Raw genomic sequence first — 12,924 nt, forward strand, 5'->3', positions numbered from 1 at the left:
AATCAGTTGTCTCTCTCTCTCTCTCTTATCTGTAACAGATGCCTCTACCTCTGTTCTTTATCTCTCTCTCTCTCATTAGCAGCATAGTTCCCATGGGGGGAATGGGTAGCTCTGTACCCCCATTTCCATCTGGTTTGTTCAGCACACATAACACCCCCACCCTTCAAGGAATTTTCACTGGGTGAAAATTAACTAATAAGGCACATTAAAAAATCTAATATAATACAGAAGTGGTTATTAATCAACAGGGTAACACAGATATGATTTCAAATTAACACCTGGATAAACAATCAGCAATGCCTTTGTCAGTCCCCTTTACATGTTGTATTTTAATATCAAATTCTTGTAACAACAGACTCCAACTTAATAACTGTCTATTTTTATTCTTCATGTTAGTCAAAAATACCAAGGGGTTGTGATCAGTATAAACTATCAATGGTTTCTGTGCTGGACAAATGTAGACCTCAAAATGCTGTAACGCCAGGATAAGTGCCAGTAATTCTTTTTCTACAGTGGAATTAATTCTTAGCTTAGGAGTATATTACAAAGTGTGAACCAATACATGAGTGATTATAATGTAGTACATTACAGAAGTTTGTGCAAATACTAATCTCTATTTTACTTTTAAACTTAACATTCAGTCAATCTACTATGATGTTTTTATCTTTCACAAGCTTCGTCTAAAAAAAAGTCAAATTCCCGCAAAACCAGATCCTGTTATTCAAAGTGGCATTTGGTCAACCCTTGCCTCTTTTCCACTTAACTTTTACGTGGTTAGCTGGCTCACCAGCCCAGATTAGGCCTTCACAGGTGCTACCGTATCACCAATATTTTCCAAACTAAGCCCATTTGCTGAACTTCCACACCACTCATTAATTTTAAGCAAGTCATTAATTTTATCTTTTAGATCTTTACTTCGATCAGTTTCCAATATAACACCTGCAGGTGATCCCTCTTGGTCAAAACAACACTTCAAGTTCTGCCTCTCCAAATCACATACTTGAACAACATCACCAAATTGTTTATCCTTAAATTTCAAAACAAACTGTAATTGACTAGCAGGCACCTTGTAAACAAACCATTGTTTAGTTAATGGTTCCTTCACTTTGATCAACAGTCCTGGAACCAAACCTGACTTTAAATTTACTTTATTCAGAAGTCCAGTAACACTTTTCCCCTCAATATCTTCAATAATATCCATCTCACCAGCTTTCATCTCATCACTAATTTTTAACACAAGTGACTGAGAATCCCCACTTTCCACTGGTGTCAAGGTTAACCCTTTCTTCACTGAACCAAGTCCATCTGGCCCAAAAGGACTGCATTCCTTTTCAGCTAAGGCAGACCCCTCAGACTTTTCCTGAGCTTCAACACTAGGTTCAGTACCCTGTGCCTCCACAGGTACTTTCACAACCTGCACACAGGCAAACGGGACATCTGCCTCTCCTAGGCTCTCAATACCAGTCCCCATTTCAAATTCCAAGTTCCCCTAATCCTCCCAGTTACTCTCTGAACAACTCCATTCGGGAGTAAAATCAACCTTGCGGGTTAAAACAACCTCGTCTGCTAACCCAGCAGACTCCCTCAAGGTAGTGGCATCCTTTTCATCTAGGACTGCCCTCACATCATCGGGAACACACTTAAATTCTTCAACTATGACCAGCTCTTTCAAGCTACATAAATCATCAGTGTCCAACCCTGGACCTTCTAGCTGCCACATCTGTTTCTCATCTTGGCTCTGTGACTCCAAAATGTCCACCTAGGGGTAGCTTATGGGCAAGGCTCAAAATCTCATTCTGTGACAACCCTAAATTTGCCTCGCCTCTATTACTTTCCTTAGCTCCACTATTCTCCATTTTACCACCCTCTAACCCCTCTTGGTACAGGGCTGGTAAAAACGTCTCAGCTAAATCAACGCTGGACTCATTTAAACTGGCGCCTGTCTCTGCCGCTTTTCTGGCCATGCTTCGAGTCACTGCACAGGCGGAATTAACTTCAGAAACTATGGGCAGGTCCTCAGCACTTACAGGCTTGCTCGTCAGCTTCACTGCTGAATACACATCCCCACCTGCAAGGTCATTACCGAGTAGGACGTCCCACACCGTCCATCGGTAGTTCAGACCGCACCCCTATTTCGACTGGTCCAGATACCAGGTCACAGTTCAGATATATCTTGTGCAAAGGTACGGCTTCAGTCCCTTGTCTGATACCTTTTATCACATTTACCTCCCTAGTCTCGGTCTCAGCACCGAATGCTAACACCTTCCTTCAGCTCAATGACTGACCAGCCCCAGTATCTCTCCAGATCCACACTGGAACCGGGGTTTCTTCCTCCATCGGGGATACCATCCCTTCTGAAATAAACTTCTCGCGCTCCTCTTGGGCTCGATCTAACCTCGCCTTCTTCATCGGTCTGTTGACCGGCTCAATGCAACCAGTCAGGGTTGTTGTCTTTCCTTTACCTGTCTCCTTCTTTGGAGCCATGCACTTAGATGCTATGTGACCAGCTTTCCCACAATTATAACACGTAAAGCTGGGAAACTTCTTGCCAGCCTGCTTTTCTTCCTTCTTGCCTTTTCTGCTAGTTCCCAGCTTATTCTCTGACTTAGCCGGTGGGCTTTCTCTACCATCCCTACTACCCCTCTGGTATCTCTTACTTGGTGAAAATTTTATCTTATGGGTTAAGACGTATTCATCTGCTAGCTTGGCAGATTCTGATGTCGACTTATTCTTCTTCTCGTCCAAGTATGTCTGGATATTATCCGGAACACAACCTTTAAATTCTTTGATCAGGATCAACTCTCTTAGGCGGTCGAATTCATCCTCCACCCCTTCTGCAGTGCACCAGAGGTCAAAGTACACACACTTCTCATAGGCAAACTCTATGAATGTCTGATTCCACTGCTTCCTTAAGTCCCTGGACTTTTGTCTATACACTTCGGGTACCAGGTCATAGGCCTGAAGAATAGCCTGTTTTGCTTCCTTATAATCCTCTGCAACCTCCGCAGCCAATGCCGCATGTGCTCGTTGAGCCTTCCCTTTAAGTACACTTTGGAAAAACACCACCCACTTATCTTTAGGCCACTTCTGGTTCATGGCCACATTTTCAAAATGCAAGAAGTACCGATCAATGTCCGTCTCCTCGAATGGAGGTACCAACCTAATCTCCTGACTAACAATAAGCTTTTCCCCATGGTCTGCCCCGCTATCCACGTGTTGCCATTTCTCCCTCTTGAACTGTCACTGTTTTTCTGCCTCCTCCACCTCCAATTTAATTCTCTCCAGCTGCATCTCTTCTAGACGTAACTGGACCTCCCCTTTCCCTACTGGAAAGTGTTCTAACACCTCCGACTTGAATATCAGCATTGTGACAAAACATTCAGCTATCTTACGTTGTATCTCATCTTTTGTCATCCCTTTCGTAACCTCCTCAAGTTTCAAGGTTCCCACCATTTCCCATAACTCAGACTTTTTAGCCTTCTTTAAACCCACAGGGTCTGGACTTAACAGAAACTCGTCAACATCCATTTCTGCTGTTTGCCTTTTTGGTTTCTCACACAACCAGAACAGATTAAGTGAATTCCACCCTGATTCACTGGCCCCCCAATTTCTTAATTGAATCCCGGACGAGCCCCCAATTTGTTACGCACCCCGTAACTGGGTTAACAAGCCAGTAGAAATAGAATGATACGTTTGGGTCTGGTGGTACTGTAACTAAAGGTGTTTATTAGTAAACTAAACAATACAGTTCAAAATGCCAATATACATATAAAACAGGTTAGCAATAATAAAAACAGAAGTGTAGGAATAATGATTAACAATAAAAAGAAGCTCTATCAAAGTCTAGGGGTAAATGAATTGTCATAGGAGAATATAGAGTTCAGTTCAGTTCGTGCTGAGGTAGTTGTTGTTTTACAGTGTTGGAGAGAGAGAGAGAGAGAGAGAGAGAGAGAGAGAGAGAGAGAGAGAGAGAGAGAGAGATGAGCAGCTGCAGTAGGCAAACCTTCCGTCGTTTTCTTGTTCTGTTGTACCATTGGGGTCACCGATTATGACCCTTCTGTTCCAGGCTGGACCATTCTTTAGTGATGGACTCGTCACCCAGGCAAGGGCAGATACAAACACAAGTCCCTACCAGTCTGCTTTCCTTCACCGTGCTTCAGACCGATTCTCCTCAACCGATCCTCCAAGCCCCCACCTTCCTGTGGGTGCACAACACTCTTTCAGTGTCCACTGGTGTATCTAAGGGTGTCTCCCCAGATCTGTCTGTTATCCCCATTGACGGGGTATCAGCCATCCATCAACTCCACATGACCATGTCCATCAAACTAGTCCACTCCCTGCTGTCTCAGCAAGAATGTTAACGAGCAAAGAAGTGTCCTTGTAGCAAAAGTGAAGCCATAATACATAAAGCAGTCATCTCTCTCTCCCTCTTATCTGTAGCAGATGCCTCTACCTCTGTTCTTCATCTCTCTCTCTCTCTCATTAGCAGCATAGTTTCTGGGGGGGGGGGTAGCTCTGAACCCCATTTCCATCTGGTTTGTTCAGCACACATAACAATTGTCATTTAATGTTCTTTTACCCTTGATATGTTTGAATTTTCCAATGCCGTCCTTGAACACCACCCTGGCATCATCCAATATCTTTCTTAATTCATTTTCAGTTGTCAGTAAATACAACGAAACACCATAGAATCAATGAAACCTGCGCACAAGACAAACAATCAATGAGCAAAAGACAACAAACTGTGCCATACAAATGTAATCATAAATAATTAAGCAATAAATATCACAACAGGACATGACAAGTCCTTGAAAGTGAGTCCATAACTGTGGGAACGGTTCAGTGTAGGGTGAGTCCAGATGAGTGAAGGTATCCTTTCTGGTTCAACACTGGCCCCCCCCCCCCCACCCCCGGTTCAAGACCAGAGGGACTAATTAGTGGTTGAGGGGTATTAAATTCCTGAACGTGGTGGATGGGTCCTGAGGCTCTCGTACCTATAAACTAACCCCATCTGCCTACACAATGTCTGTATCCTTCTGATTTCCTCATATCCATGTGCCGATCTAAATATCTTATAAAAGTACTTGACGTAACTGCCTCTATCACCACTCAAGGCAGCTTATTTTAGGCATTCAGTACTCCCTGTGTTACATTTTTAAAAGAGAGCAAAAGAACTTTCTTCTCACATCTCATTTAAAATTATCCCCTCTCACTTTAAATGATGCCCACTAGTGTACCCCCAGTAAAAAATTTACTCCTAATGTTCTAGGGTATTTCTTCTAATGGTTTTTTGTAGAAGCAATGTGTTCTGTTGGTTGTATTTGATTCCTGTTAAAGATAAGGGATGCTTAGGTATATTGTGTCTTCCAATCAGGATGGTGAAACTAGGAGAAGGTTCGAGAGAATGCCGGGATAAAGGTTTTGTGGGGGACACTGAGGTGGGTCAAGATCTTTTTTTGGTGGAAGATACAGAGAGAAGCTCCAGAGAACTGGCTATAGGATTTGATCTGATGGGAATGCAAAATCTGATGGAGCCCAAGAGGAGGAATTCTAGTGGTGATCAGTGAAAATGAGTCAGGACTGTCAATACATCAGAAGATTTGAGCTCCAACCTGTGCAGATTAGACAGTCTAATTATGCTAGGTCCTTTTAAAATTTTATTTCCTAACTGTTTGGTTAAACTTTGCTTTCTTTATAACAGACTTTCTTTATTATTGTATGCAGTGTACAGTCTGTTATTTCTTGCTGCCTGTTGATTACATGGGAGCAGTAATTACACAGTCTTCACAGAAATTGGGGTTCGGGTGGGACAGAGATCCCAACTTCTCAGGTTTGACGGGACTGAAGTCATATCGACCCTAGACAAGTGGAGTTTTCTCACCGATTAGTCCGGCAGCTGTTAGTGAGAGTTTAATGAGCTGTGACTCTAGAGATGCCCACTGAAAAGGGGTTCCATTTTGGTGGTATTGTACTAGATTGAATTAGTTGAATACTGTGTAGTTGCTCTAAGAATTGATTAACGCACACAAAATGCTGATTTCCTCCAGCATTTTGTGTGTGTTGCTTGGACTTCCAGAATTTGCAGTTTTTCTCTTGTCTGTGTTAAGAATTGATTAAGTGGGTTTGTGCTTAAGCCTGTGTTATCCAGGAAAGTGATGAAGATATGTGGTTATGGACAAGGCAGGGATTAAGCATTGGTGTGAATCAAAGAAATTACTTATAACTAAGGCTTGTATTCTGGGCGGGGTGGGTATCCACAGCCTAGTTGAATTGTTGATTAGGGTTTTAAGTACCATTAAAGTATTGAGGAAAGCTACGATTATGCATGATCACTGTTACAGTATTAGGGAAAGCTACAATCATGTATGATCACTGTTAAAGTATTAAGGAAATCAGTTTGACCAGAAGGCCGGCAAAGATGCTGTTTTAGTTCAGACTTGCAATGACGTGACTGGAGTGGGTCTGCCCGGTACTATTGGGTTCCCTGGAGAGGCGGGGCCATGGGCCATCCATACTTTCAGTGAAGAGGGAAGTGTAGGCGATGGTGCTCAATTGGAAGCAGAGTATTCCATAGCAGAAGATGAAGACTCTAAAGGCAAGTTGTTTTCATTTCTGCGAAATGATGGGAAGGAGTTGTCTGATGTGAAGGGTCTAATGAGTCCTCAGGTGACTGGTGAAAATTTGGTGTCGGTATCAGCAGTTACATCCCTGGTGGATAAATAGCAAAGTGCTCTGCTGGAGAGTCAAAGTTATCGTAGGCTGAGAATATTCTCGGGAGTGAAGCCCACCCCGAAGGGGAGGACGAATATGAGACTTGAGACATCTCAGCTGCTGGGTGAGTGGCAGTGCCCTGATAATGTGAAAAGACTCCCCCGGCTGCTGAATGAAAAAAAAATCCATCAAAAGAACTGCCCAATCAAGAAAAAAACCTACTCTAATAGTTCTCTCCCCCCTCTAAAAAGATAAGAAATCCAGCGACCAATAGGCTGGCCACATGCTAAACTAATAACCCTTGACCCTATTCTCCATTTTGCAGCCACATACTAAATTAAAGCAAAAATTCCGCATAAAATGGCCATAATAAAAAGCACAAAGTTCAACTACTACCATGTTATGTCTAACAGTAATAAAAAAGAATGGCAACGGCCATCTTAAAATCAACTGAAGTATCTTAATCACTTATTCAAAAAAGAATAAATCTGAGCAAATAATATTACAGACAGAGTTCTTTCTCTTGAAAAAAAAGAGTATATATATATATATATGAAACCTAAAACTATGTTAGTATTAAAACAAATAAAAGAAATAAAAAGATTAATACACGACAGGTCCTGTATGGACCATTAGATTATAATACTATAAAAGTTCCCTACAGAACAGTTATGTATATAGTAAATATTAATAAGTAAAACAAAGTTTAGTCAGCCACGTCCCATACCAGAGACTAAAAAAAGTATAGAATAGACTTAACTCAGAAAATCCATAAACATCTCATACAACAAAATACTTCAGAATTACCTATTGAGTAATCGGGTTAACTTTAAAATTTTATTCAGTAAGCTTAACTTTAAGATTTTTAATGTACTCCCATACCTCCTGAGGAGAATAGATTCTTAATGACTGAGACTTTTCAGAATGAATTATCAGCCTTGCTGGGTTGTGAAGGGAGGGGTATAAATCTAATTTATACACTTCACTCATAACTTCTCGGTATTTCCTTCTTTCGGCAAAGGTTTCAGGAGGATAATCTTCTACTATACGAATTTCTGTTGATTTAAAGTTTAACTTTCGTTTTTTTCTGGCTTCTCGAAGTATGGCTTCCTTGGTTGTATAATAATGCAGAGAAAACACAATTGGTCAAGGATGTAATTCAGGTGAACGCTGAGAAAATGGAATTCTATGGACTGTGTCAATTAAAGGGCTAGCTTCCAGGGTCTCACTAAAAAGTGAGTACAACATATCTGAGAAAAATTTTATCAGATCGCCAGCTTCTGTATTTTCAGGCAGTCCTAGAATACACAAATTCCTCCAACGCCCTCTACTATCTAAATCAACCATTTTTCCCTACATTTTAGATAGTTCTGAGGTGATTTCATTGATTTTCTTTTCAATCGAAGATATCTTCTTTCCTTGATCTTTAATAGTTTGCTTGAATCGATCATGCTCATTCTCAATTTGGGTTGTAGTCTGCTGAAGTGTTTGAAGTTGACAGTCCAGATTTTTCAGAGAATCTTGAACCATAGAGATTGCTTATTCAAGCTTCCCATTTGAGCCGGTCAGCTTATCAATCTTGATATTAAGTGACCCGAATTCTGACTTCATGTCTTGTATTGAAGAAAACATTTCTGCTAAAGTAACAGGTTCCTCCGCCTTCTTAGTTTGTTCCCATTTGTTCCGTTTCAGGAAAAGACTTGCCGCTTCTCAGTTCAAAGCCAAAACGACTTTTATCAGCCATTGTAATTAGATCATAAATCCTTCAGTAAAAGTAATAAATCGTCAAAGCTAAAAAGGATCTGTCAGTGGGATATAAAGTATATTAAAAAAAGGGAGCCGCTAAGAATGCGACTACTCCATGCACTGCAAAATCCTCCCGGCTGCTGAAGTGGTGATGTCCTCAAATCTCCTTTGCTACTTCTGTGGCTATCTGCAAGTGCTAGGAAGTGTTTCTGACATGACGGGAAGCCCAATGGAGCTTATGACAGGGTTTAGCAATGGGTTCCGGGAAAAAGGGGAGAAATTCTCTGCCTAAATTTTTCAGCGAGAGAGAAAGGTGCTTTGCTTGTGGTGTAAAGGGGCCATTCCACTGGCTGATGTGAATCAATTAAGGATGGGCGAGTGGTGAAGGGTCCACAGTCACGTGAGATTGAAACCTCAAAATGTCTCAACAGACGCGACACTCCCGCCCCCCCCCCCCCCCCCCGTCAGGGGGAATAGGATAACTTTGGAGAGACCCAGTGAGGGAATAGCCTGGTGTCTCAGGGGGAGAGGGGACATGTTCCTATCAAGGAGAACGGTAAAGTGAAAGACCCTATTCCTGAAGGCTTAGTGGGGCTAAGTTCCAGTGCATCCCTACGGATCGAGAGTATTCATGCTAGAGCCATACTTGACACAGTTCTCAGGTTACTCTGCTGTAGGATCCTTCTACAATCGGGATTTGACTCACTCACTATTGAGGTCACTCAGTGCACTTGGGATCTGGGGCCTTCGTACTGATGACTACCCGTACGATGGTTACTGGTCGTTGAAGCTGGAGTTTTCAGAGGCTGATGTGGGAGTAGCTGAGGTCCTCGTTGGTTACTATTGGTTTCTCTGGACCTGGTTGGGAAGGGTGAAGCTTCAGTTCTTTTGGGAATAAATACCCCTATCGTGAGGCAGCTAGTGGGAATCTACAAGGAGAGAATTGGAGAGAGTTTTCTAAAACCTTGTCCATTCACCCAGTGTTCAGAGCTGTTTTTGAGAAAAGCCCATCCTAGACTGGATAATGAGCGCAGACAAGAAACTGTGTGGTACACCCGGTCCAAACACATTGTGTTACAGCCTCACGGGGTCAAGGGAATTTGTGTGTGTGTGTGTGTGTGTGTGTGTGTGTGTGTGTGTGTGTGTGTGTGTGTGTGTGTGTGTGTGTGTGTGTGTGTGTGTGTGTGTGTGTGTGTGTGTGTGTGTGTGTGTGTGTGTGTGTGTGTGTGTATGTGTTTTCTTATGGACATGCAGTGAATAACAGTGCACATGATTGACACAGGAGCTGATTTCAACAGAAGAAACACTTCAATAGTGGGAGAGCAAGGAGATGGGTTACTGACGTATGGAGAGGTAGAATGTGGCAGAGCGTGGGGGGAGGGCAGTGAGGAGTGATGAGGGGAGTGATGTGAGGAGTAATGAGGGGTAATGAAGGGGATAGGAGTGATGAGGGATAATGGAGGGGAGGGGAGTGATGTGACGAGTAATGAGGGGTAACGGAGGAGAAGGGAGTGATGTGGGATAATGGATAGGAGTGACATGAGGAGTGACTAGGGGTAATGGAGGTGAGGGGAGTGATGAGGGGTAATGGAGGTGAGGGGAGTGATGAGGGATAATGGAGAGGAGTGATGTGAGGAGTAATGAGGGGTAATGAAGGGTAGGTTCAGTGATGAGGGGTAATGGAGGTGTGGGGAGTGATGAGGGTTAATGGAGGGGAGGGGAGTGATGAGGGATAATGGAGAGGAGTGATGAGGGGTAATGGAGTGGAGAGGAGTGATGTGTGAGTGGTAGGAATCAGCACTGGGGTGAATGGTTTTTTTCTTCAGCCGGAGGGGGATGGAATCGATCCATCGATCTCCCACCATTGGAAGTGAGAGGATGGAGTTATTCACAGAAGCTTTTCTCCTCTCCTGGTGTAGGTGACGATTTTCTAAAGAGCATCTCTGCACTCAGTGCAAGCATCAACATCGTCGGTGTCATTGTGGGACTTATTTTCTCGCTATATTTCACCCTCAGGAGGAGTGCAACAGGAGAGAGAGGGTCTGCAGGCAAGTACCCAACAGTCCTACCGTTAGGACAGGAGGTCCAACCAAGTCCGGGCAGGGGGAGCAGGAGAGGGGTTTAGGCAGGTGTCTCACATCCTGACCCTCACGTATTGGGACAAAAGGTGGGAGAAGGGATGTAGTTGGTGTCAGAGTGTGTGGGTGACAGAAATCGGGGTGCAGGTGGGAGAGGGAGGAGGTGGACGGTTGGAGGAAGGAATAAGGAGGTTGGAGGGAGCAGGAAGTCCTGCATTGTGGGTGGGATGGAAAGGAGAGTTGAGGGAGGGATTCAGGAGAGATGGGGTCTTAGCAGTGGAGAGGGTGTGGAGGGGTGACAGTAATTGGGGTATGAAGGAAACATTGGGGTGGGGGCAGGTTCTCATTGCCTCTTTCTCTGCTCCACAGACCCACTTCCCAACAGCTCAATTTGTGCAGAATTTCAGGCAACAAAGAGTTCAGCAGCAACCGGCAGCCTCTCGAAGGAAATGAGATGGTAAGAGCGGATGTATTACCCCAGTGAGGGGAGTTGAACTGCAGACTGAACTCTTCAATCCCCTGGGACCACTCTCACAGTCTGAAGGACAGCCACATTACCTCGAGACAGGGGTACTAGTGTAATCTCCTCGGACCACCCTCACCACCCTGACAGACCACTGGATGTTGCTGGCACAAAGGACAATCACAGTCTCATCGAGAGCCAACGCTGAGCGTCCTTACAGTTCTGTCAAAGATTCCACAGAGCTGAGCAACATAAACAAAGGCACCGGGCAATAAACAAAGAGATTGTCCCTCAAACTGAGCAGTGACCTTCATAATGGTTCAATCAAAGCAGCAAGATTCCATTTCCACTCATATACAGGGGTACTCTGTCCCCACACACCCGGTCACTGGGGTACACTGTCCCCACACACCCGGCCACTGGGGTACACTGTCCCCACACACCCAGTCACTGGGGTACACTGTCCGAACCCCACACCGGCCATGGGGATGTACACTGTCCAATCCACACACCCGGTCACCAGGAGGGTACACTGTGCCCCCCACACTGGCACACACACCCAGCCACTGGGGTACACTGAACACCTCCCCCCCTCCACACACACACACACACACACACACACAGTCACTGGGGTACACTGTTCTCTCCCCAATTGCTCAGTCACTGGGGTACAGTGTCTCCACGCACAGTCACTGGGGTATGCTGTCTCCCTACACACCCATTAACTGTGTATGCTGTCTCCCTACACACCCATTAACTTGGTATACTGTCCACACACCCAGTCGCCAGGGTACACTGTCACCCCCCCCCACACACCCGGTCACCAGGGGGTTCCCCCTGCACACCTGGTCATTGGAGATACATTGTCAATCCCCCCTTAACACACACCCAGTGATTGGGGTACACTGTCCCCAATTCACACACACCCAGTGCCGGGGCATACACTGTCCCCTGTGACGAGATCTAAAGGATTATTCTAAAATGGACTGTTTCTTTAAAAGAGAGAGAGGGGGAGTGAACAGTTGGTGTGCTATTTCAGCAGCAGGGAGAGAGAGAGGAAGTATGTGAGTTGCCTTGGAAACTGGAAGGCAGAGCTATATGATGGACAGCTCGTGTTCCACACTTGTGAGATATATGAAAGGTCAGTTGACTTTTTAATCAGACACACAGGAGACACACGACGCCAGAGGCAAGGAGGACGCTGGTGAGCTTTGTGTGCCCACAACAAGGGTGGGGTTTTTGCTCACAGCGTGGACAAAGGAGTGATCAGTGGGGAGTTATCGGTGTCTTTAACCCTGGCCTGGGTTGACAGCTCACTGTGGAAAACCGGCATTCCTCTTTCTGTGGTCCAAAGTGGTGACTTTAAATAAGTTTCGGGAGCAGAAGGACGATGTGAAGGATTGGCATCGACATCGGCATTGGGAAGACAAACCAACTCTCTCTCTCTCTCTCTCTCTTTCTCTCTAACTCTACTCAAATCAAATTCCATAACTGAGCTGATTACTCACTATACCACCGTAAGACAGTTTTACCTAACCATCTGAGTTGGGAAGCTTGGGAACTTTATTTACTCACTTATATATGCATATACTCTGATAATCTGTTCACCTTATCCTGTTTTATATTACTTTATTCATGTAGTTATTAATAAAATAGAGTTAATAATGGAAGGCTCAGACTCCACATGTGTCTATTTCTGGTGGTTCTTTTTAACCGGTTACGGGGTACGGTAACATCCCCCCACATACAGTGACTGACGTGCACTGTGCCCCTACAACAGGTCACCAGGGGGTTCAATGTCCCCGCCCCACACCCAGTCACCAGGTTTGCACTGTCCACCCCACACATCCCCAAGACTGGGGTACACTAACCCCTTCCCTCACACCCATTCACTGGGGTACAGTGTCTGCACACACAGTCACTGGG

General features: G+C 44.4%; 1 protein-coding gene across 1 annotated transcript in view; it reads left to right on the forward strand.

Moving 5' to 3' along the window:
- LOC140732011 (cell adhesion molecule CEACAM1-like) overlaps positions 1 to 12,668 on the forward strand; it is a 127,278-nt gene extending 114,610 nt beyond the window's left edge. The window contains exons 9-10 of the mRNA XM_073054078.1: positions 10,377 to 10,505; positions 10,905 to 12,668. Of these exons, the coding sequence (XP_072910179.1) occupies positions 10,377 to 10,505; positions 10,905 to 10,996 (221 nt within the window). The 3' untranslated portion in view covers positions 10,997 to 12,668. The remainder of the gene's footprint in view (positions 1 to 10,376; positions 10,506 to 10,904) is intronic.
- The last annotated feature ends 256 nt before the right edge of the window (positions 12,669 to 12,924 follow it).

Source organism: Hemitrygon akajei, chromosome 8 (genome assembly GCF_048418815.1).
Source record: "Hemitrygon akajei chromosome 8, sHemAka1.3, whole genome shotgun sequence".
NCBI classification, from domain to species: Eukaryota; Metazoa; Chordata; class Chondrichthyes; order Myliobatiformes; family Dasyatidae; genus Hemitrygon; species Hemitrygon akajei.